The sequence below is a fragment of the Mus caroli genome, unplaced genomic scaffold (assembly GCF_978045245.1).
Source record: "Mus caroli unplaced genomic scaffold, Mus_caroli_1 scaffold_17, whole genome shotgun sequence".
Lineage (NCBI taxonomy): Eukaryota > Metazoa > Chordata > Mammalia > Rodentia > Muridae > Mus > Mus caroli.
In genome coordinates, this window is record NW_028227272.1 from 8,759,343 (window position 1) to 8,786,017 (window position 26,675).

At 44.1% G+C, this 26,675-nt stretch overlaps 1 protein-coding gene across 2 annotated transcripts in view; it reads left to right on the forward strand.

The window, feature by feature from the left end:
• Shisa9 (shisa family member 9) overlaps positions 1-26,675 on the forward strand; it is a 300,023-nt gene that overhangs the window by 10,444 nt on the left and 262,904 nt on the right. For both annotated transcript variants that reach the window (XM_021185450.2, XM_021185451.2), the window contains exon 2: positions 2,746-2,873. In XM_021185450.2, coding sequence (XP_021041109.1) covers positions 2,746-2,873 — 128 coding nt within the window. The remainder of the gene's footprint in view (positions 1-2,745; positions 2,874-26,675) is intronic.

A 26,675-nucleotide genomic window follows, 5' to 3' on the forward strand; every position in this document is an offset into this window, starting at 1 on the left:
TGTGAGCTAGCTTTCTGTTACTGCAGCAACCATCTGAGTAGATCACCTTACACAGAGGAAAGGTTCGTTTTGGCCTCTAGCCTAGGAGGTTTCAGCTCACGATCTGTTGACCTTGGTGGTAAGGTGGTGTGTCTTGACAGGAGCACGTGGTAGAGCACAGTTGTTCTCTTCATGGCCAGAAAGGTAAACAGTGAGAACAGGAAGCAGCCAGGTCCCACATCCACTGCCTACCATGACTGAAGACCTCCACTTATCCTCTCCTCTTAAAGTCCCCACTGTTATCCTCAGCATCATGATGAAAACTGATCCTTTGCCATGGATCTTTGAGGGACGGTCCAGATCCAAGCTGCAGCATCTCATGACCAGACTATTGTTGCTCACTCAAGTCTCACCTCTCCCTAAGATGTTGTCTTGGTCTCTCTCCCATCTCTCTAACTTGCTTCTTAGCCACTAAGTCTAATAAAGCACCAACTGCCCCTCCCAGTCCTTCTCTGTCTTTTAGCGGTCAGTTCCCACTCTCTCTCCCACATAGCCTCTGGCAACCATGATTGTACTCTTTATGGATTTGTCTGTTCTAGACACTCATTGTAAATGAAACCACACACAACTCAGACATTTTGGTGTGGGTTTTCTTTCACTGGCCATAAGATTTTCAAGTTTTATTCACATCTGGACTGGTGTCTGGGCTCTATTCTTCCTCTTCACAGCTGAGTAATATTCCATCTCATACACTGCATTCTGCTATTTGGCTGATGGACATTGGACTGTTTCTCCTTTTGGGCTGTTGTTATGGCATCTGGCTCTGTTGGCTGCACCATTCCTTGTTGTTTATTTCAGCTCTTGCTTATTTTTATTTAACATATCTATTTTTATTCTCTCCCATAGAATGTAAGCTCCAGGAAGGCCACGACCTCTCTCAGCTTGTGCAGTGCTGTATTCCCAGGGCCTCATGCCATGCATGGCATATTGTAGACAATAAACATCTGGTGAATGAATAAATGTGTGCGGGCTGTTGTTATTCTCCTGCCTCTAATGGATTCCATCTTGTCCTCTGGCCCCTGTAGGCCTCTGGCTTCACTGTCCTGGGTTTCTCTCCCTTCAGACTTCTCCCTGGCTGCAGTTCTTACCATAACCTATCACCACAGCCATGGTCCTCACGCATGGTCCCTGCTGTTCTAGCACAGACTCAAGACTTAACCTAATCATGTAGTTGGCATGTGGAAAAAGCTTTCAGAAACACCTCTCACATGCCCAGCTCTAGGGTCTAAACCTCTGGGTTCAGATGAATTTAGTAAGTTTCAATATGTTGCTGGAGCATCACTGCTACTCATGACTTCAGCTGAGAAGCTCTGCTGAGATCTTGGTGGTCTGGGTGGACCCCACCAAAGCAGTACCTGCCCTTTCTCTGTCTCCTTTGACTTGGATCCTGAGAGTCCACTTGGCTAGGAATGTCAGGATGTATCCCCTAAAACATGGAGACAGGGCTTGCAGGTGTGCCTCTTCCTGACCCAAGAGGAGATCAGTATGAAGATGTTCATCAACCTGTTGGTTCTTGGGATTGCTCATTATTACAGAGATGAATCTGCTGGTTTTCATAGAACATCTCCATGCTTGGAGTTGGCACCCGCAGTGGCTGGTTGGTCCTTCCATTTTGCTAGACTTACAGATGGAGACAGACATCCCTGCAGGTAAGTACCTATGGAACTGAAGAGGCTGGAGAACTCTGCTGTGCTTGTGAGACATGAAATCAACTGTTAGTATTCCACCTACCTTCATGAGCACAGACAAAGGGGGAAACCAAAAGGAGGTTCCAAAAGACCAAACACATGGAGAGACTCACATGTGAATAACACCCCAGGATTACATATGTTTAAAGGTGTTTGCATATTTCTAAATGTACATATTATGGAGGGTAAATAAAGAGGGAGATGTATTGGGAGATCTGACCTTAGGGTGACTGATCTGTCTGACTCTGCTCTGTTCTAAGTGCAAGCACAGATTATATCTCATCATGAGGTTAGGTCATTGATGCCACTTGCACTGTGTTCCTGTCCTCTAGAGAGAGGAGGGAGAGGGGTAGAGGGAGGGGGTGGGGGAGAGGGAGGAGGTGGGGGAGGGGGAGAGAGGGAGGGAGAGAGAGAGAGAGAGAGAGAGAGAGAGAGAGAGAGAGAGAGAGAGAGAGAGAGAGAGAAAGAACATTGGCTGGAGTCTTTTGCTATACCCTGGATGGGTGGCCTTGAGCAAGTTAACTCGCCTCTCTGAGCCTTTGTTCATTTTTCTGTAGAGAAGCAATATTCCATGTAAGCCCACAAGAAGGTGTATATTCTTTTGCTTAGGTAAGGGATGACATTGCAGTTAGCTTAGTGATTAGCTTATGGTAAGGACAGAGTAAATATTACTGATACTGGGCCATTTCTAAGCTAGAAGTGTGGGCATCTGTGTTAGGCACAGAGGACTCAGCCTCTGGGGTGAAGCCATAGTGCATGGACTCATCATGTGACCCTTCTGCAGACCCACTGGGTAGATGACCTTGCCAGTGAGCAGTATGTAGCCTATAGCATGACTATGTAGACTCTGCTCACAGTCACTTTACTGCTTCTGTGTTTTCCTCTGCTCTACCTCTAACTGGAATGGCAGCTCCCTGGAAGGAATGACTTTCTTGTTTGTCCAGTCTAGGCAGTGATGGGCACAAGGTTCACGCTGCTGTATTGTGAGTGAGCGGAGTTCTGTTTTTTGTTTCTCCAGAGCCCTTGCGGATGTCATGAGGCCACAGGGCCACTGCAACACTGACCACATGGAGAGAGACCTTAACATCGTGGTCCACGTGCAGCATTATGAGAACATGGACTCAAGAACCCCCATAAATAATCTCCGTAAGTACAGGTCACTGGCCATGTCCAGTCCCATGGCAGTGGTAACTTGGAGGGATTTCCTGGGGTGACTCAAGGATGAGTTAGATTTCTCTGTTCTATGTGATGCTGAGTTTGGCACCATAAGAGTTGACATGGTTCTTTTGTCTGTAGAATAGTGATCCATTTGGTTGGTTATTTTGTTAATTACGAGATGACTTGATTGGTTCATCATTATTGATCTATAAACTTGGTTCTCATGTTGGGTACTTAAGTAATGAATTATTTCGTTGGTTTGATTCATTGTTGATCTGTTAATAATCTATCTCGTTGGTTCATGTTGATTGGGTTGTGTTTGCTACTGGTTATTCTTGACTGGGTCATTGGTTAACCAATTGTTTTATTTGCCTTCTGAGATTGACTAGTTGTTATTTTTAGGGTTCACACTGCTTTCAGTGAACATATAATTTTATCTTTTAGAACATAAAATGAGCTTCATAAACACACCCCCACTGTGTGTGTGTGTGTGTGCCCATGTGTAGTGGGGGATGAGTATGCATGCTTCTATGTTTGCTTCTCTTGCCCTGCCAGGAAAAGGGGGCAGGCTTCTTTTACTACTGTGTTTCAGTAGCTGTTTTTTCCTGGGGCAGAGCATCCTGGGGGGTCCTGGTTTATTTCCACAGGTTTCCTTTCCTTCCAAAGGTCCGTGTAGACGACACACAGTGGAGCTGATGCTTTAGTTAGAAGCTGAGGAACAGTGAGGCTGGTTGGATTTGATAGGTGCACATTGCTACAGTGGTCATTCCTGGTAATCATGTTTTCAGGTCAAAGCAATGTGAAGAATCATGCTTGCAAGCAGCAGAGGCAGGCAGTTGGAAGGGTGCATCAAACCATAGCTGGAGGTTCCCAAAGACAGCAGAAGCACTTTCCTGGGATCAGCATCCTTTGCTGACACTCCCCCCCCCCCCCACAAGCTGCAAGGCTTGGTCATTTGCTGAGACATAGTTAAAGACTGTTGGGTTGCAAATTTTATAATCAATGGGTAAGAAATAAGTCTGTGTAGGGTATGGGGCTTTGACATAGATGCCATGGATTCTCTAATTCTACATGGTGATAAGTTTTCATGGTTTTGGAAATTCTTGCAATGGTTGGCAATGACAGTATTTGGCATTGACACAGGTAGGACAATGAGCTACCTAACAGGATGCTTCAGGTTTCATTATATTAAACAATTCTATCTTATTTATCTGTGAACTGGATCATAATATGGTATTAGAAATCAACACACTGTGGTGTAAGATACACGTTGATTTTTCTTTTGGATTTCTTATGTCCAACCCCCCCCCCCCCCCAGAGCCTGCAGATATGATAAATAGTGGCAACCATGGCTGTACCTGGTTATATCTGCTGCTATTTTCAAGTCTGATGAATGTGGATCCCCAAACAAATGGGGGCTACTAAAGTGTCGAGTATCTGGCTATGGAGGGTGTTGGTTGACAGGCTTTGAGGTGTAGACTCAGTCTCTGGGTGATTCTAAAGCACTCCGAAGTTGTCCATTGAACACTAAGCTTACCCAGCTTTCACCACTGCTCAGGGAAGAAAGGTGAGGCAGTCCTTTATGGGAAGGATCTCCATTTACAGTTGTGCTGAAGATGGATGACCAAGGACTGAGTAACTCAAGCTTCTCTGGGACAGGCTACTTTGCTGTGTGTATGTGAGTCTTCTTTGGGTCTATATTTGTGCCTTGGTGATTGATTTTTTTTTTAATACTAAAGGTGGGTGGGATTTAGGCCCAGACTTGGGTAAGATGGCTTTATATTACTGGCTCACATTCCCAGTTTTTTCATTTTCATTTTTATTTTGGAAACAGGGTCTCATTTACTAAGACCCAGGCCATCCTTGAGCCCTTCTGTAGCCCAGGCTTACCTTGAACACATATCTTTTTGTAGTTGGAATCACAGTTCTCATAAGACCTTGCATTATGGTCTTTGATGTCAAGGGAAAGAAACATTACGGGAGGATGTTCCTGGTAAAACCCAGAGAGAATTCCATGAGTGCTATCTCCAGCCCTGAGTCCTTATAAGAATTTCCAGGGACACTGTTTTCATGTAATCCTGCCAGCCTGACCTAGTCCTTTACCCTCAAGTATTCTTGAGAACATCTGACTAAGAACAATAGGGAGCAAGTAGTCTTGTAAATTGAATTTACATTCAAAAGTTAAATTGTATGGAAATTCAATATGTGAATAGTGCTTAACAGTAAAAATGAGCTTCTTTGTAATGAATGATTTATCTTCTTATTGATTCATAGGAACTTTTTATATATTATAGTCACCTAAAATATGTATGTTCAGAAAATGGAATGATCTTGGTAGTTCACTGAGAGGCTAGTACTACATGATTAATATTAATTACTTACTAGGGGCTTAACAAGCTGAATGGCCACCCAAAACCATTTGGCTGATGGAGAAAACACAGATGAGGGATCTGATATGATCAGTGAAAATTTAGACCAGCCCTTCATAGAATTAGAACAAACCTACCTGAATATAAAACCACTCCCAGGGCATTGTGGGAGGTACAATGACTGTAACTGAAAAATGAAAAGACAGATACATGTATTTGTGATACATCAAGAAGATGGATCGTTCTATTTTTAGCTTATTCTTCACTTAATATTCAAGTTGTTGGATTTAATAGTCACATGTCCTTTTCATCTCTGCTCAACTACCTGTTCAACAATGCTTTTAGAGAGAACTATTCTTTAATTCTCTCTTCCTCCTCCCCATCCCCTTCCTCCTCCTCCTTTCCCTCCTCTTCCTCCTGCCTTCCTTCCCACCCTTCTGGGAAACAGAATCTTATTTTGTGTCTTAGGCTCACCCTGAACTTGCAGTCCTCCTGCCTCAGCCTCCTTTGTGCTGGGAGTCCTGTGCCACTATGAGGAGCTCTCGTCTTTAAACACCCATGCTTGCTCACCCCTTTATGCTTGGGTCAAACATTGCAGGAGCTGACATGCTGTGTAGACAATGAGCAGGTTTTGAAGCTGTTCATGGATAGGATGCAGATTTTGATGGAATGTTTACAGTTTCTGTAAGCTCTAAAGCTTCTGAGTGAGAGCATGTTGTGTTACGCGTCCTCAGAAAGCACTCTGCCTCCTCCAGTGCAACCTCCTGTATTCCCAGAAAACCAGCTTTAGAAGTTCAGTCTTTTCCAGGATGGGAGGTATGGGTGAAGCGTCCCAGGTGGAGCCTAGCTGGATGTGTCTCAGCTTCGTTGTGTTAACAGTGATAGTTTTGAAATAAAAATGTTTTTGGACACCTTTGTTTACAGAGGACTTGCAAAGATCTGTGCATGAGGTTCTGCACACTCCTCACCCACTTCTGTTAGCATCTTCTAGCACTGAGGTTGGTGTCCTCAGTTGAATCTGCATGGGCAAATCCCTCACACCTACTCTGTAGACGGTGCTTGTATGTTTCTGTTTCTTTGCAAATGTTCCCTTTGTGTCTCATGATCCACCCTGGTTGGCACCTTATCTTTAGTGCAGCATCCTTCAGTGGCTGGATTTTAGTTGTATGATATTGTAGCATGATGTCATGAAGACAGAGAGCAATATTAACTCAGGTACAGAGTGCCTTCCAGTGCTTGCAATGTCCATATGAAAGCAGCTATCCAGTCAGTGCTGGAGTGAGAGCAGTTATTCCCTGGAATGTGCCTGGGTATAGAGCTGTGCGACGACAGTTAGCCTTACGTTTTATTCACATGCTCAGCATGGCTTTGGCATTTGGTCCATGTACTTTGTCTGTCTGTCTAGAGATCTATTATATATGTATATCCATCAATCCATCCTTTCATCTGTCTGTCTGTCTATCTGTCTACCTACCTACCTACCTACCTACCATATATGAATGTATCCATCTATCCAACTTTTTATAATCTAATTGTTACATGAGCGGCACAAGCATGAGGGCATGCTCACCCATGTATCTGTATATAGAGGCCAGAAGTCAACACTAGGTTCTTGCTTCTTCCTTCATTCCTTCGTTCCTTTCCTCCTCCTTCCCTCTCTCTTTCCATCCTTCTTTTTCTTTCTTATTTTTTGAGACAGTTTCTTATTGAGCCTGGCCCTTTACATTGTGGCTAGGTTGGTTGGCCAGTGATTCCCTGTGATGTTCCTCTTTCTACCCACCAGCTCTGGTTTTACAACGCTAACATGCCCAGTTTTTACAGGTGTGCTGGGGATCTGAACTTGAACATCTGTGACTGTACAGAGAGCACTTTACCCACTGGTCATCTTCCTAGCCCTATTACTGCTACTACTAATATACTACTACTAATTGTTTGTTATCATCATCATCACCATCATCATCATCATCGAAGCACATGAGATTTCACAATACTAAGGATAAATATTGCCTTAATATTTTAAGACATGGAATATATAACAAAGAAAAGGCCCTTGTGTTCCGGCCCCATCAAGCCTGCTTCCCAAATCAATCTCCCATAACCGGAGAACAGACACAGAACTCAGTGCAGCTTGTGTTCAGGCCCTCTCATTCGTCCGTGTTCACCAAGGTTGGGATGGGATGTCCTACCTTTACTTTTGGAAAATTTGACATAGATGTTCTTAGATACTTTGTAATATGTAGGTGGCAGAGGGATTTCCTGGCCAGTACAGGTAGAAAAATCAATACAGGTACCAGTGTTTAAGAGTAAAGTGTATGTAGCATAGTGTCATGTTATGAGGGACTTGGATGGATGGCAGTGTAAATCTTCAAACACACTGAGTCCTCTCAAAACCTATAGGGTTTCTTGACATTGATAGGACAAGAAACTCAGCCTCAAAAACTTGAATGATGCAACATTTGCATAATTATGGATTAGTAGAACTGGGATTTTCCCTAGAGCAGGGGGTTGAACCAATATCCTCATGCCATGCACGGAGAGACATCCTTAGATCCCTTCATCTTTCGTTTTGAGACATGTGTGGATGTCCTTCTGGAAGTGAACACTTCAAAGGATATGGTTAAGGAACTGGGAGCTGGAGGGCAAGTCAGTAGGATCTCAAGCTTGAGAACTCCGTAGTAGCCAGCATCACTGGTCTGCATCGCTGAGCCCTACCGCAACTGAGCCAGTGAGGCCCTGCAGGCTGTGATGAACACTATTTGATCTCTCTTGTGCTGCAGGTGTTTGCAGAGCATGTGGGTGTCCCTCTGGGAATGGGCATTTTGAAGAATATGCTAAAGGAACTGAGCTGTTTTAAGCTATGCATCCAATCTGGCGTCTTGTAGTGAGGCTTGGCATTTATTGAGCATTTGCTGGGTACCAGCTACTGTATTAAGTACTGTGAACACGTTAGCTCTGTTCTCAAAACAGCCCATAGGTAGCCAAGCCCATTTCTGCCTCTAGCTCCTTGCCCCTGCTGTGCCCTGTACTGAGCACACTGTTCCCAGGGCCTTCCCTTGGCATGCCTGAGTCTAACTGTGTCCTTAGCCAGATCTCTTGCTCATCTCTGGTGTCAAGTCATTTGCTGTTCCAGAGTCACCAGGATTTATGATAATTTTATTTGTAATAATTTTTTAGCTTTTAAGATTTTTAAATTTAATTTTATTTTAAATTTATTTTTACACTCCTCATTGCATTCCCTGCCCACCCCATCCACCCTCCGTCTGCTCCACATCCCACACCTCCTCCCCGCCCCAACCCACCCTGTCTCCACATGGATGCCCTCACCCCACACCCCATCTGACCTCTAAACTCCCTGGGGCCTCTATTCTCTTGAGGGTTAGGTGCATCATCTCTGAATGAACACAGACCCAGATGTCCTTTACTGTATGTGCTGGGGGCCTCATATCAGCTGGTGAATGCTGTCTGTTTGGTGGTCCAGTATTTGAGAGATCTCGGGGACCCAGATTAATTGAGACTGCTGGGCCTCCTCCAGGATTGCCCTTCTCCTCAGCTTCTTTCAGCCTTCCCTAATTCAACAACAGGGGTCAGCTACTTCTGCCCACTGGTTGGGTGCAAATATTTGCATCTGACTCTTTCAGCTGCTTGTTGGGTCTTTCAGAGGGCAGTCATGATAGGTCCCTTTTTGTGAGCACTCCATAGCTTCAGTAATAGTGTCAGGCCTTGGGACCCACCCCACCTTGAGCTGGATCCCACTTTGGACCTGTCGCTGGACCTTCTTTTTCTCAGGCTCTTCTCCATTTCCATCCCTGTGATTCTTTCAGACAGGAACAATTATGGATCAGAGATGTGACTGTGGGATGGCAACCCCATCCCTCACTTGATGCCCTGTCTTCCTGCTGGAGGTGGACTCTACAAGTTCCCTCTCCCTACTGTGTCAGGTGTTTTATATAAGGTCCATCCCTTTGAGTCCTGGGAGTCTCTCAACTCCCAGGTCTCTGGTGCATTCTGGGGAGAGGAGTGTCCCCCCAACCTCCTATTTCCTGAGGTTGCCGTTTACATTCTTTCTGCTGGTCCTCAGGGCTTCAGTCCTTTTCCTTCACCCAATACCAGATCAGGTTCCCCTCTCCCTGCCACTCCTCCACTCCACCAGGATTTTCTTTATGCCACATTGTTCTGTCTAAAATCGTCTTGTTTTATCCACCCATCTTCCAGCAAAGCAAAAGCACAAAGCCATGGAGGAAGGACCTGGGTGTGGTCACAGCCATCTCCCTGACACTGGGAACTGAGTCTGCTCCTGGCAGCAGCTCCATGAAGGTCTGCCTATTCTATAGGAAAAGACTTATAGGTGGGTGTTGTTCTTCTCAGTTTGTGGCTTAGAAAAGCCGAGATGGATGGAAGTTAAGGAATTCATCTAACATCTTGCCTGAATGAGGTTTGCCTTAAAATACTCTAGAAAAATGGAAAGGTTTAGGAGATGAAACCAAATTGACAAAACACTGAGAGGCATTGTGTCTGGGAGGCCAGGTGCACAGAGTTTATCCATTTCCCACTGTGTTTGTGTGCATTTGGATGTGTGTAAATGAGGAGTTAATGGCAAAGCATCTGTCTGGGGCATCACAGAGGATCCAGTATTCACACCTGGGGAGGTCACACTCTGTAAGTCAGGTTCATTATGTACATGCTATCGACTGCCTCCTCGTGAGAATCATATGTCAGCAATGAGGTTGCATTATTGACTTCTGCATATATGTAATCAACATACCTGACAGAAGTGACATTAGAGAAGAATAAAAAATTTCCTCATGGCTACAGAGAGTTCCAGTCCATTGCTGTAGGCAAAGCATGTGGAAAGACTCAATCTGTGGCAGCAGGAGCACACAACCACAGGGGTGTATGTATACAGCAGGGGCTGTTCACATCATGGACCAGGAAGCAGAGAGTGAGGTAGGAAACATGGGCAGGGGCAGCCTTCCTAGCCTTCCTCTAGCTAGGCCCTACTTCCTAAGGTTCCACAACCTTCCCAAATAGAATGTTCAGCCATGAGGCCAAGGGGGACAATGTGATAACCCCAGGGAGTAGCAGCAGCTCAGGGAAATGATAGGCAGATAGGTAAAGCCTCATTCTTGATGGGTGTTGGGGAGGGAGTGGAACCATACACACAAATGTTGGTCTCTGGTTTCTGACTTTTCTCCACACCAGCTGTCTGATTCTAGATCAATCAGTTGGGCAAGGTAGATGGTATTCTTGGATCCTTTTAAGTATGGTAGTGGGGCAGATTCTGTAAGTGATGGGTAGGTGTGAGAGCATGGGAAGTGGAGGGTGAGAAGGGATGCTCTTGTTTAGTTTGTCCCTGTATCCCTAATGCTCAGACAGTGTACCATGTTCATAGATACTTGCTGGATGAGTACATGGATGGGTGTCTAGCACAAGCTCAAAAACCACCCCAGTGGGATGGATGGTAAGAGGGATTCATAGATAGCCAGCTCTGTTGGAGCTTGGCTCATTCCACCTCAGGTGAGGGTTTAGCTCTTAGGATGTCACGTGTACCAACTTGTTCCTGAAATGGAAAAGTTTTCCCTACCGTGGAAAAGCACACTGCTTGCTGCATCCAACTCTAGTGGCTTGGGGCATCATTCAGTAATGGATGTGATCTGTGCTGGATTAGCAAAAACACTCAGAGGCATGGTACAGTGGCCTGTAGTGACACCAAGCGGCTTGAGCTTGAGAAATCTACTGTCTGGGTAAACTGCCACTGAGGAGTCTCTGACCGGGGGAGATTTCTTATCAAACATGTCTAGATGAGTGAATGTGAGGGCGTGTACGAAGCAGGTGGGGGTGGGGGTGGGGACTGGACTTCAGAGGTGGATAGCTGGGACCTGGACTTTGTTCCATCATTTAGCAGCTGTGCAAGCTTAGAAAGGTTAATAGAATTCTCAGACTCTTTTCTACACTACAAAAGGAGTATATTGAATGAACATATAAAAGGAGTGTAGAACCATGCATGCCTATGTGATAGAAACATGACTTGTTAGTACTGTTGCTTGTGTGATGAATGACCATTCACTAGAGAGCAACAGTGTGGACAGAGATGCATTCACTGGACGTGCAGCTGTTCTCAATGTTTTCATTCTCTGTGTGTGTGTGTGTCTGTGTGTGTGTGTGTGTGTGTGAAGGGGGTCCATGTACACTGCATATGCTGTCAACAAAGAAACAGGGCCCGTATTGACTAGTTTAATGTCAGTTTGACATGCTAGGGTCATCAAAGGATGGAGGCTCAATTGAGAAAATGCCTCCATAAGATCAGGCTGTGAGCCAGTCTGTACAGCAGTTTTTAAATTGTGAGTGGTGCCATCCCTGGTGGTCATAGGTTCTATAAGAAATCAGGCTGAGCAAGCCATGAGGAGCAAGCCAGTAAGCAGCACCCCTCCATGGCCTCTGCATTATCTCCTGCCTCCAGGTTCTTGCCCTGCTTGAGTTTCTTTCTTGACTAACTTTGGTGATGAACTGCAATATGGAAGCATAAGCTGACTAAACCCTTTCCTCTCCGAGTTGATTTGGTCATGGTATTTTATCACAGTGATAGTAACATTAAGACTGAGCCCTAAAAGGAAAAAAACATCACTTTCTGTAAGTTCTTTCCAAAACTTTCTTCTAATGTGCCCACACAAGCTGTCTAATCAGCCTTGTGCTGCTTTTCCAACAGCAGATAGCCTATCTGTAATGAAAGTCCAAAGGCTCAACACTATGTGTTGGTTGAGTTTCAAAGATACCAAGTCACGATCCTTGAACTGCAGGGATGTGATTCCTTCAGGAGAATATTTCTGTCTTCATGTTTGGATGCGGTAGGGGTACACTTGCTATATGTTTGTTGGGCTAGAAGGAGTCACAAGTGAAACATCCATTTATGCATCACCTGCAACATGTGTTCATTTTACCTCCCTCCAGCCGCACCATGAAATAATGAAAATGTTTGCAGCAGTGAAAGATCAATGAATAAACTTGTTTGGAGGCTTAGAGTGACCTACTCACGGCCACAGACACACCAGGCAAGGAGCTTGGGTTCTGGCCACTAAACTCGTATACTGAGATGCAAATCTTATACACTGACCACACCCTTTCTTGAGCTTTTCCCAGGAGCCCTTGCTGCATGGTATATCAGGGCTATGTTTCTTTTATTTTTATTTACCTTATTGATTGATTCTAAGAATTGCAGCATTCGATGAGCCTCATCTTTGAACATAAGCCCACTTAAATAAAGTCACCAATCTTGTTTTAGAGTACCAGGCATTTCTGACAGCTGTTTACTTGCCTGTAATTAATATTTCTTTTGCATCAACTTTCAGCTGGCATTTACACCCTTCCCTCTAGGCATCAGTGGGAGACACATGGGTAAGGAGCCTGCCCAGGGTAGATCCTCTTGGCTCTTAAAGTACAGTGAGGAGCAGAGATGAGGAAAGCAGGGGTGGGGGCCAGGAAGGGCACCCTGCAAACAAGCAGGTCTCCCCAGAACTCGGAGCAATGGTGGGGGCCAGAGAGGGTACTCTGCAAACAAGCAGGAGGTCTCCCCAGAACTTGGAGCTTGAGGTGAGCAAAGGCATCTTTTCCTGAAGAACTGATAATATTTGTTCGGCAAGAAGCATGCTTCCCAGTGACTTTCCAAGAAAACAGGAGGGAGAAGAACACTTCGACAGCATTCGCCTTTGATTGAAGGGAGGACTTTGAGCCATAGAAGCCTGTTTTTGTGGATCTGAAGAGTTTTTATTTTTGTATTGCAAATTGCATTAAAGAAAGGAGCTTTTGTTTGATTGGGATCATAATGGTTTTGGTAGAAAAATAATAAGAATGCCAAGTCTGACAGAGGAAGCCTAGATTTCCGAAGCAGCCATCAGGATTATTTCCTGGTTAAAGGGCTTCCTTCTCGCAGCAAGCCTGCTGTCTCCCCTAGAAGAGATTAGTACGGATCTCTCGCTTCTTTGGAAATTAGCAGCCAACAAAAAATAAGTAATACACTTAATATCATGATACATACATTAAAATATTTTACAGTAAGGTTTGAGGAAACCTGCCTTAAAAAATCCCAGTAAGCATTCTCAATAAAGTTAATTACAAGTTGAAAGAAAATCTCATTACATTAGCCTGAGAATTACAGTTAATGAAACTGAGTGTAATCACAATCTGAATATTTCATTAAATGGAGATTCGAAGTCATTAATTCAGGTATTCAGTCTGGAGTAGAGCTTACATTGCGACTGCTGATGCCAGTGCCTGGGTTTTATACACTTAAATCCAGCTCCGTGGACCTGCAGAGACCCACCCAGCCCAGCCTCAGATCTGCCCACAGTGCTGAGGCTCCAACCTCCGATCTGTAGTTACCCAATTCAAGTCAACCAGCCAGAAAAATCTACCTTGGGGAATTTTGGAGCTGGGACTAAGTTTATTTAGCATTATCTTGTCTTTGCTGCATTTCTGACTTCAGAGTGGCCATGGGATTTATAGAGGAGGAGATCAAGGGCCCATGCAATGTGCTAGGCTTACAATTTTTCCACTAAAGGAAATTAAGAAGTAATTACTAAATGTTATCTTTATCACAGGCATTGATATATCAAACAATTAGGTAAGAGCTAGTTCTTACAACAAAAGCCAAGCCTAAGCTGGGCTTGGTGGTATGTGCCTTCAGTCCTAGCACTGAAAAGGACTGTAGGTTCAAGCCAGCTTGGGCTACAAAACAAGACTTCGTCTCAACACCCACCACCCACCACTCCCATCACACAGAAAGGAAACAAAGGCCCCAAAGCCTAAAAGAAATGAAATTAGAGCATCATGAAAAACTTATCTTTCCCCTTTCTCTGTCATTTATCTATCATCTATTCATATATCTCCTTCAGTTAATTGAAAATGAGGATGTAGATTTGCAATTTGCCTGTTTGCTTGCTCATCAAATGAGTATTTACCAAATTCTGGCCATTATGACTTGGGGCTAGGTATATAGAAATTACCATTGTGTTTCTGCATATTATCTGCTTGTTTGTCTGACTGTCTATCTATTTGGATATATTTAATGAATACATGCATATGCACACTTATTAATCAAGGTACAGAAAAATGTATGGATCTTTTTAAAGTTATATGGCCATAAAATTTGTCAGGTCAATCAATACTGCTTTTTAAAAACAAACATTGAGTATTTATGGTTCAAGGAATGATCACAAATATATGTTGGCTTGGCAGTTCCTTGGTGGCTCTTTTGGAACCTCAGAGGGTAAAGACGTAGATATGAAGGAAATAAAAAAACCCATGGCAGAAACACAGGTAAAGTCTGAACCCCTTCCTTGGTCATTGCTCAGGCTTAGCAGTGGTTAAAATGGAATCCTTAGGACAGAGCCTGTGTTACTGAGAATCAGTGGCTGTACTGGCTAGCTTTGACGAGGGCTGAGAAAGAGAAAGGAGCTTCAATTGGGGAAATGCCTCCATTACAGATCCAGCTGTAAGGCATTTTCTCAATTAGTGATCAAGGGGGAAAGGCCCCTTGTGGGTGGGACCATCTCTGGTCTGGTAGTCTTGGTCCTATGAGAGAGCAGGCTGAGCAAGCCAGGGGAAGCAAGCCAGTAAGAAACATCCCTCCGTGGCCTCTGCATCAGCTCCTGTTTCCTGACCTGCTTGAGTTCCAGTCCTCCATCCTTTGCTAATCAACAAAGGCAATGTGGAAAGTGTAAGCTGAATAAACCCTTTCCTCTCCAACTGCTTCTTGGTCATGATGCTTGTGCAGGAATAGAAACCCTGACTAAGACAGTGGATCTCAATCTTCCTCATGCTGTGCCCCTTTAATACCTGTTGTGCTGACCCCCCAACCACAAAGTTATTTTTGTTGCTACTCTATAACTGTAATTTTGTTACTGTTGTGAACTATAACATAAGTATTGATATGCAGGATAGCTGATGTGTGATCCCTAAAGGGTCATGATCCACATGTTGAGAACCACTGCTGTGACATAGACCAGTCATATGCGTTTGTCCTATAATGGCATTTTCATGCATATCCATCCTACTGTGGTCATATATATTCATCCCGTACCCTCTTCCTTCTCACACTCCTGCTGGCTCCTCCCTCTCTCCCTACTAGTGTCCTTTAATTTTCATTGTTTTGTTTGTTTATTTGGGTTTTTGTTTTTTTGTTTTTTTTTTTGCTTTTTGGGTTTTTTTTTGGCAAACTTATTAGCTTAATCAGGATCACTTATAAGATCATGGGTGAGAGGCTGTTTACAGGAATGTGGGCAACTCTCCAGTGCCTACACTACTGAAGAAAACGTCTCTCCTTCAAATAGGGGCTGTCCCTGGGTTTTGACCTTTGACCTCTGCGTGTCCTGTTGCAGTAGCTCATTTTATCAAGCAGTAGCTGCATGTGAACCCTGATATAAAATATACTGAAGTGGAAATTGACCAATGTTGATAATGCATATTAAATAGCTATGGTACACCAAGCATTTCAATGTATTCCTTTACCCTCTTCAACACTGCAAAATAGGTGTGTTTATCCATATTCTAAAGACTATGTCTCAAGGACCTCTGTGTTTTATATTTAAGCAGGCATAGGCTCTCTATATATTTAATACTCAGAGAGGGCAGGATTCAGATACACTTTGGTCTGACCCCCAAGCCTGGAGTCTTTTTTACATCCTAAGTAAAATGGAATTTCATTGTGAGTGCTGTCACTCTTGGCTGGTTACAGCTGCCTGCAGTGAAATACTGAAAATGGGTTTCAAGAATGTATTAAAACTGAAAGAGTGGGAGTGCTGTTATTGCTTAGTCATGCCTGCAGTGAGAGCTGAGAGGGTGGGAGTGCTGTGATTGCTTAGTCATGCCTGCAGCGAGAGCAAGATAGATTAGTACTTATGAACCATATACCTGTACTCTTATCTCTGCTGTGAATGTGATAGAAGACCCTCAAACGACAAGTGATTTTATAAATCAAGTGAGATACATATGATATGGCACAGGGGAATATAAAACAAGTTGATAGATGAAGAAGGCCCTTAAGTGCGAAGTGTGTAGCATATGGTGTTTGCATATATAGTAAGCAATTAACATATCTTTGCTTAATGAACGAGCGAACATCCAATGGAATAGTTGAAAGAATGTGACAACTTCTGATTCTTCGAGATCCTCAGAGCTCTGCCCTTTTGTCAAGTCCAAGTGCCTTAAACCTTTCATCCATCAACACCAATGTCAACTAGAGTACTTTTAGATTCCTATTGGAATGCTAATCCAAAACTTCATTTTAACAGCACATCTTTAATTAATTTCAAACCATAATGTGTGTAACAAAGGAAAATGTGATCTGTTTTTATTTTTGCAAAGCTGCTATAGAAAATGGGGGTTGATATTGTTTAGTGTTTTTATTGTAAGATTATTGCTGTGTGCTGGCTGTATGTGGGAGGGGTGCACATGCCACACGCACATGGCAGGCATAGGATAGCTTTGTGGAGTCAGCTCTCTCTTTCCACTCTTTATGCAATGTTCTAGATTGACTTTGTTGCTGCGACAAACACCATGAGCATTGCAATTTAGGAGAGGAAAGGATTTATTTTATTTTTACTTCAAGGCCATAGTCCATTAGAGGGAAATCAGGGGAGAAATTTAAGCAGAAACTGAGTCAGAAACCACAGAAGAATGTTGCTTGCTGGCTTACTCACAGGATCACGCTTGGCTAACTTCCTTATACAGCTGAGGACCTCCTCCCTAGGGAATGGTGCCACCCACAGTGGGCTGGGCTCTCCTTCAGCAGTTAATAATCAAGACAGTCCCCCTACAGACATGCTCAGATGCCAGTCTGACTTAAGCAATTCTTTACTTAAGGCTTTCCTTGCAGATGACTCTAGACTGTGTCAAGAGGACAAAGCTAAGCAGGACACTTGGCTCTGAGAATTGAACACAAGTTGTTAGGCTTGTGCGACAAATGCTTTTACCCATTGAGCTGTCTTGCCTCAGTCTTCTTTATATAGAGAATGACTCCTGGACTCCAAATTTATTCAGATCTTTTTATTGTGTTATGTAAGAGGCACTGTGCTGATGAATTAAAACAAAAAACAAAAAAACCCAAAACAAATAAAAAACCGGAAAAAAAAAACTGTCTTTGACCTCTAGAACCTTTCTTTTAGCATGGAAGAAAGCTGTCCAAATAGGTAATAGATACAAATCAGTAAGACATGCTTCCTAAGATAAATATGGGGGAAATACCTGAGGTGAAGTGGTGAGGAGCAGCGAGGCTGCTGTAAGGAAGCAATGGGGAGGGAAAGAGTAGGGTGAGTGGGGAGGAAGAGCCACGTGGGGGCTGGGTGGAGATGTAATCACAGTCAGAGGTCTCTAAGGCACTAACACATTTCACATGCTTGTGAAAACAAAGGAGACCTGTAGGGCTGAGGTGTGGTGAGGGAGGGGAAAGGTTATATCAATAAATGTGATGAAATGTCGTTCAAAACAAAGAACAGAGTAAAGTACCAGCCATAGACTGACTGTAGGTGGAATATTTTTAAAAAATGTGTGTGCATGTGTGTGTGTGTATGTGTGTGTGTTTGTGTGTGCATGCAGCCATGCATGTGCCTGCCATAGCATGTGTGTGGAGGTCTGAGGACAACTTTCAGGTATCAATTTTTGCCTTTCTCATTGTTGAGGCAGGGTCTCACTTTTTTTTTCTGCTACGCAAAACCGGGGGCACAGATTTCTGGGCATTCTCTGGTCTCTGACATTCTTCTCATGATGGATGGGGTGGGGGGTGGCTGCCAGGATTACAGAAGCACACCACCACATTTAGCTTTTTGTGTGGGCTTTATAGATGGAACTCAGGTCCCCAGGCTTGTGCAGCTGGCTTCTTTCCCTAGCATCTTCCCTCTTCCTGTCCCTATACGTGAACCTTTGAGTCTTTTATGTCATTTGGTGCCTACCAATATTTTAGTGTGCCTCAGTGCTTGATCTGGCTGTCCAATGTTGTGTCCCAGTGGCTGTGATATTAGATATTAGTTCTTTGAAAAATTCTGCAAACTCAGAGTTCTCTGGGCCAATAGATGAGAGACTAAAAAATTGTAGCAAGGCCATTTGCAAGTGTGTTTATTTCAGTCTTCCAAGCTGATATATCTATTAAACATCTGCAGTAGCAATTACTGATATCTAGAGAGAAATAATATTCAGAGAGGACTCTCAAAAATGTTAGTGGATTAATACTTACATGGCCACTTAATCACTTCTTATGGTGAAAAACTTATTATGTCCCAAGGCAATCCATCCTGTTTCCAGCAGAATTCATTGACAAGGAGTTTGTCTGATGTCCATTCCAGTGTTCTCAGCCAAACTTTTTGAAACAGATGCCAAAGGAAGCCAAAGCCAAAGTCATTAGTGATTTCCTCCCCTCTGTTGGCCAGTAGCCCCCACCTTTTAAGGCTCAGTATTATTAGTCCATGTTACAGTGTTGAGTTACAAGCCACAGAAATCAGTTCTGCCAAATGTAACGGGAAATCCCTACCGTTTGGAAGACTGGGTTGTTCACAGAACTATCTGAGTGTCCCAGCTTGGGAAGGCAGTCACAGGCACTCCTCCATTCTCTCATCCCTCTTCCCCTTTCCTGTTTTCAAGATGGTCTTATAACTTAGCAGAGCTGACTTTGAACTCACTATCTTCCTGTTTCAGCCTCTGGAATGCCAACAGTACATCATATGCACTGTGTTGTGATTTGAATATAAAATGGCCCCTCTAGGGTTGTGTGTTTGAACACTTGGTCTTGAGCTGGAGGTGTTGGGGGAAAGATTATAGACCTTTAGGAGGTGGGGCTTCTGTTTAAGTGAGTGGACTTCCTGTTTATTCATTGCTTCCTGACTGTGATCACAACATGAGCAGCTCCTTCTCCTGCTGCCACTGTGGATGATATCCCTTCAAACTGTAAGTCAAGATAAGCCCTTCCTTAAGCTACTTCTTGTCACAGTGATGGAAAATTATGACCATGACCTATATGTGACCATGCTTAACACCAGGAAATCTAAATATATATATTTTTTTCAGAGATTCCTTGATAGCGTGAATCAACCCAGTAATTTTTCTCTTTGTGCCCATTTAAGTTTAAGGGTCTAGAGGAGAGTCTCACTGTCCCACACTGAGTCACATCTTCAACCCTTGGCCTGGAGGGAGGTAGATGTTTTATTTGCTAGTTTCATCAAGGCTGAGTAGTATATGGATGGAAAGAGAAATCTACAGAAAGAAACCACAGTAATGATCATAAGTAGAGTATGGGTTGCTGAGTTCTTCAAAGGGGAAGCCAGCAAATCCCATTCTCCTTTTGGATATCCTGTGTGTGGTGTTACTAGACTTAGACATCTATCCAGTAATTTCCATACCATCCAATTTCACCAACATGACAATGCTGTCTGCATGGCCCCTTGGCCAGTGCCTCAACCCTTGGAGTGCAATTTTCCAGTGGTGATGTGATTTCCCTGTGGTTTTATTTAAGCACAATCATGAAACCTATAGCATGTCTCCATCAAAAATTGGCTTGCATGATCATGAGGATAGATATTCAAATAATCATCAGGGAAGTGTTATGTGTTCCCAAGTATTACTGGCCATACAGTGTACTGCTAAGAGGTGTGAGAAGTCACACGAGCACATGGAGAAGTGTGTTTGTAGGAAGATGGAGAGAACATGCTTGCTTGGCCAGAGGGAACATTCATGGGATGTGAGAATCTATAGAGAATGATGTGTGAAAAGCTTCAGAGACGTATGGAAGAATTTACAAGTGAGACTTTGGGAGCTCTTGCTTAGAGCCTGATAATCATTTTCTAACAGGTGTCTTGTGAGTCGTTGGGGTGATGGTTAGGAGAGACCTTTATGATAAACTGGAGAAGTGCTCCAGCAGTCTTAAGCACAGCTTCCACGACCTTACTCATGAAGTCTTTGTTCCAAACCTTCACCAGAGCCTTTTGAGGGTTGCTAGGAAACCAGGGATGCTTGAGCAGTTGTGATCTGATTACAATAAACTTCTAGGTTTCTGTGGTTGGAGGAGGAGCCAGGCTGGGCTGGTGCCATATTCTCTTACCTTACTGTGGAGTACAGTGAGCTATAAGTGTCTTTCAGTTGTGTGAATTCAACTCTGTGATCTCAGTTCAGGGATGAGGAGAAGAGAGTTGGTGGTGCTGGGGGGAGGGCAAGAGTATGAGCTTGTAACATAAATAATTCAAGTGTTCCCGTCCCCCTTCTACACAATGAGCATATGCTGGAAGTGAGACGGGAGACATGAGTCTGCTTCTGCCTCAGACACATTCACTTCCCACGAGCTGCTCCAGAGTGTGATTCTAGCATTTAAAGATATGCATTTTTCATATAACTTGGCCCCTAAATACAAGCTAGTTATATCATCTGGTGCTCAACCAAAGAAACAGCCATCCTGAGGAATTTGAGTGACACATGACTGGAGCTGCCCCTTCTGGCCTCAGCTCTCTGCCAACGATATAAACCCTTTCTTGGTAGCCCTGGGTGGCACCATATGATTTTGCCCATTTTCAGACTTATGACCTTACTAGGGATTAGAAAGGCTTACCTATTTATTCTGTTCCCTGGCGTTGACTCTGAGATCACAGGCAATGCTCCCAGCTACCCGCATCTGATTGGTAAATCCTCTGTGGGGAATCCCCTGACTTTGCAGATTGCCAGTGACCTGTGTTCATATTTGTTGGAGTTTTATGAATTGGCTTTTAGATGGTCTATCAAACTTGGGGTTTCCCTGGATAGTTTTCCTTGGTCTTTGGGCAGTGTTTTTTGGTCAGTCATCTGTTCATTTGTTCATAGTCTGTCCTTAAAAATGAATGTAGTACTCTATTTGAACACACCCATGTGTACATGCAGGAAAAAGGTCAAGAATATCAAGCAGATGTTGGATGTCCTCTGTCCTGCAGCCCACTTCCCTCCTCCAGAGGCATCCACAGGACTAAGTTTATTGTCCAGTCTCCTAGAAATATTCTATGCATTTGTTAACATTTATGAGTACTTTTGTACCCTGCTCAACCTCACTCTCTAGTGGTCACCTCACTGTCCTTGGACTTCTGTAACAATGTCCTACAGAATAGGTAGCTTAACCACCAGAATATTTTGCCTAATGGTTCTGGAAACTGGAAGATCAAAACCAGGATATTGGCAGGTGGGTTCCTGGTGAGGTTTCTGGGAGGCAAGAGAGAGAAAGGGGTTTTATTTATCTTCTTTTAAGTCTCTCTTCACTTAGCTCCCATCTTCTGCTCACAGTTCCTAAATACAGTCACCTTAGGTACTAGGCCTTCAATATATGGGTATGGAAGTAGGGCACAGACATTTAGTCTGCAGTAGTAGATAATGGGAATTCTTCAGCCAGTAGGTTTGGGCAAGGATATATTTCTTACCTTTTCTGAAGACTGAATGGACAATGATGGAAGACTGGAACCAGGTAGGACTGTAAAGGGGAGGAATACAGAATCCAAATCTAGCTGTGGACATCCTGGAGGACACATGAGGACCTCAACAGGTAGGCACCACTGGCTTGCAGATGAGCTGATATCTGCTCAGTATGGAGAGTATGACCTCATAAGCCATTGGCTCTCTTAGGATGGATGTGAGAGGGACACACAGGTTAGGAAAGGGAAGGAAAGGGAAAGAGAAGGAGACAGCAGGAAAAGGAAGGAGACTGCTGACCTTATTACAGTCTGTGTATTTTGCCAAGTCAATTATTGGTCCTTAGAAACCCAGGACCCCAGACAGCCTAAGGCCAAAGTAGGGCTGTAGATGTCCTCCTAAGACACAGCTTTGGCATGTCCCCCTTTCCACGTTGTAGTCCCCTTCCCCATCCAGAGCCCTCAGACGTAGTTCAGCTTGTTCTTGGCCCATCTTTATACCCAGTGTTCATTATTCTTTCTCAGTGTCCCATCCATCTCAGACCTCTCTGCCCTTGCTTACGTTGTTCCTGTTCTGCTTTTTAGTTTTGTTTGCTGAATTGCCTCGGATTTTTGCGCCTTTTAACTTCCAGAGGAATGTTTGTTTTCCTGTCTAACTGGAATGAAGACTCTGAGGGTTCTAAATACTTCTAAGTGCTCCCCACCGTGTCTCACGTGTACCATGTTTTCTGCAGACGCTGGGTGAATGCTCATCGGGATAACACATTCTCTTGCCACTTTGGGGAATAAGAATGCGGAAGGAAAGAGAGAGGCCTGGGATGTTTTTCTTCTGAATACCCTTTGTTGCCCACCCCCTTTTCTCCCGGTTTGTTGTTAGTGGGATGTGCACTATGTCTCTACTGGTCACACTGGTCACACTGTGTGCTTGTCCCTGGGCATTCATGGGGAGCTGGTTGCCTTAGAATCTGAAAGCTGAATATGCTTAAGTTTCTTATATCCTAAATAACAGACTATCTGCCTACATCCTGTGAGTATCTTCATATGTATTTGAAATCCTCTGTAGGTTACTTACAATACCCATTGCCATAATTGCTAAGTAGCTGTTTCATAGTCTTAGGGAAGAATGACAAAAAGCATTCTGTACAACTTCAGTGTAGACACAGTTCATGCCCCTGTCCATTATTTGCAATCTGATTGATGGAATCCATGCAATCAGGAGGGTCTCAGCACTTTGAGTGGACCCCTACAGTTGACCAGTGATGGCTGTTTAAAATAGCTCTTATTTATACACTCAAGGAAGTTGTCACTGGTCTAAGTAGTTGTTTGGGGATTTGAAACCCTAAATGTGTTTAGTGTGTGTTTTCTTCACTCTATTAGCTTGTCTCTACCATCTGTCTGCATGTCCCTGTCTCTATCATGATAGTCAATGGGATGTTCTAGCAATGAGAGGTATCTAGTACCTACCTAACTCGAAGCCAGAGGACTTTGCAAGGACTTCTTAATAGAAGTTGCTTTAGCAGAGCCCTACTCTCTTCAGGCAGCAGTAGAGGTCTGGAACCTAGACACCGTGATAGACACATATTTAGCAGGCTTACCCTATTCCCATTTGACTCTTATGAAAATGGTCATGGACATTTCATATCCTGTCTGGCCAACTGATTCTTACTGTAGGGAAAGTAGTAAATAATTTTGGCTTGTAAAGAGTTGACCATTCTTCATATCACATTTTGTAGTTCTGAGGATTGAACCCAATGATTTGTGCATGCTAAACAAGTGTTCTTCCCCTGAACTCCATCTTTAGCACTAAGTCAGTATTGCATTGCAATGGTTTGATTCTTGAATGTGCCTGCTGAGAAGAGAAGGAAGGCTTGGTGGGATAAACTGAGCCTGGACAGGGCGTTTTGCCTGCGATGCTTCTGTGATACTCATGTCAATGTTTTGAGGAAGAGACCAAGACAAGGGGCTCAGAGATTGCAATCTCTGGGGTTGATCCTTTGCTAATGGAATGACCTGAGAGAAGTCAGATAGTACTTCCTTCTTCCCATAGGAAATGGTATTGCTGGCTGGGCGTGGTGGCACACACCTGTAGTCCCAGTAGCTTAGGAGGCTGGGGCAGGATTGTGTATGAGTTCAAGGCCAGGACCCTGGGTGTCAGGAAATGGTATTGCTACCCAGTGTCTTAGATCACTATGCTGAGGGAGAAAATGATGCATGTCAAACCCTTGGCAGGGTTCCTAGGACAGCTAAGACAAACAAACACACCAAAAGAAAAAACAAAACAAAGCCCCATCTTCTTCAGTGCCATTGACATAACATTGTGTCTGTAACCTGCCCTTGTCTGCAGCACCTAAGTGAGGCAGGTTGTTAGAATGAATTTCATCAAAGAAGCATCTCACCAAGACAAATGTAAGGGCACGGTGCACATTTTTTTGTTTGTTTGTAAGGACAAGTAACTTGGAACAATCTGTTACTTGGGCTGGAGCCATCTGAGATCCTCAGCACAGTGACAGCCTGGTGGGAACTTGAGATCCCAACAGCTTGAATTAGTCACAGAGACAGGAGGTGAAGAGCAGGGGCACTTGGAGGATAGCCCCCAGTGTTCGCAGGTGTATCTGGGTAACACTTCTCAGGGGTAGTGGAGAGTTCCCAGCTTCTTGAGTTCTCTTTGTGGTAGACAACAACAGACCATTCAGAAGCTGGGGAAAAGGGCTGATGGTAGTGGCTAGTTTGGGGGATCTGCAGTGTTCAGCTGTAGAGAAACCCTCTGTGAAGTGGCATGCTCAGACCACATCATCTTGTCTAATGCTGCAGAATCAAGTGCAGGTTGGAGGGTGTTCACAGCAGAACACAGCAGCAGCAGCAGCACCAGCAGCCTTGTAAGTCATGGGATTTCCTGAAGGATGATCGTCAGTGAGGTCACCAGTCACCATCCTTGCTGTGCTCAGAATTTCTCTTGTTGTTTTGAGACAGAGCCTCATGCGACACAGGCTATCTCTGAACTTACTATGTAGCTGAGGATGTCCTTGAATCCATGATCCTTCTACCCCCACCTTCTACATGCTGGGACTATAGGCTTGTGTCATCATGCCTAGCTTTATACAGTGCTGGGAATTGAACTCAGGGGTTCTTGAATTCTAGGCAAGCACTCTATCAACTGACCTATGCCCTCAGGCCTCCCAGTACTTCTTTCTACAAAGCCTATGTGCTAGGGAAGAAGCCTTGCTTCTCTGAGGTGCTGTGATATCCCCATGCCATGCTTCAGGAGAGCAGCGAAATCGATCAGTTTCTTCCTGTGCATTGTCTACCTGAAAGACTACAGGGGAAATTGACAACACTAAGACGCTCATCTCCCACTGCCTGCTTGGCATCTTTCACGTATCTCAGACATATGTACTATGTCAGGAACTTGAAGGTCCTGGGGACAGAAACCTATTGCAAACAGAAAGAGGAATTTGCTGGGCCACATCTGACCTGTAGATGCTGCTAGACCTCCAGTGTTTCCAGAACTTTGACTTTGTCTTTTCATCTTCATCTGTAGACTTTGTAATCCCCCCTTGACTTACTTTCTAGACAGCGTTTCTTTTCTCTGAAATGGCCAGATTGCTACTAGTACACCTAGCCAGGGATTGTGGTAATTGGCCCAGATGCAGAGATCCAAGGACAGAACAAGGCTATTTCTCTACAACTGTGTTGAAAACTACAGAGAGGTTTATGACGAGCCTGTGGGAAGAATGTGACCAGGGAAACAGTCCACTGATTGGCTAGATAGGGAGGAGGGGCTTGAGTCAAGTCTGCCCAAATCTTGAACAAAGAACAGGATCTCTGTGTAACAGAAGTGTGTCTGTGTGTGCACGTGTCTGTCTGTCTCTGTGTGTGTCTGTCTGTCTCTGTCCCTGTCTCTCTCTGTGTATGTCTGTGTGTACATGTGTACCTGTCTTTCTGTCTCTGTGTGTGTGTCTGTGAGTGCATTTCTCTGTGTGTATGTGTGTGTGTCTCTGTGTGTGTCTGTGTGTGCATGTGTGTCTGTCTGTCTCTGTCTCTGTCTCTGTCTCTGTCTCTGTCTCTGTCTCTGTCTCTGTCTCTGTCTCTGTCTCTGTCTCTCTCTCTGTGATATTTAAAGGGTAGATAGATATTCAGGAAGAGATTCTAATTACACAACACCGAAAACTCACACACCTCTGTACTAATTTATATTTTTCCTCTATTCAATGTGTGATTGTTTATTTATATTTTGTTTGCTGCTTCAAATCCTTTGTGAAATGAGGTGGAATAAATAAATGATAAGATGTGTAAACTGACTGGAGAAATAAGTCAACGCATCTCTCCACACAAAAGGAAGGAGGGGTTGACGGAAGACAAGCTGAGAGATGAGCATGGGCTTTGCAGTTTGCTATGTGTTAAATGGGGCATTTCCTTAAAAGACTCAGATTGTAAAGCCTTGGTCCTTAACACAAAGTTCAAGCTGGAGCTTTGGGGAGGTCATCATAAGGGCTGTGACAATGATGGATTTGTAGTTTGTTGGCAGTGTTGGAAAGTGGTAGAAATGAAGAGGTGCCTCGTTGTTAGAGGAAGCAGACTCTTGGAGATGTGCCGTTGAAGGCTGTATCTTATCTCTATTCCCCTCCCTCACATTCTTCCCTCTTTCTGTCCCTGGGCTGTCAGGAGATGACTAGCCTCCTCCACCATATGCTGCTGCCCCCACTACCCTTCTCTCCTGGGTTTGCTTCAGGCTCAGGCAATGAAAGCATGAGGACAAACGGACACCCTGGAACTGTGGGCCAAGGCAAAGCTCCTGTCTAGGTTGTTTTTCTCAGTCCATTTACCATGGTAACAGAGTGTATTAGAGTGATACAGAATCTATGAAAGGAGGACAGTTTGTCTCTTGCTGGACACTGTGCAGCCAGGACCTCTGTTATGGACATGGCTGTTGTAATCTCACACCTAGCTGGGCATGGTGGCACATACCTGTAATACCTATAATCAGCACTTGGGAGGCTGAGGCAGGGGGATCATGAATTCAAGGC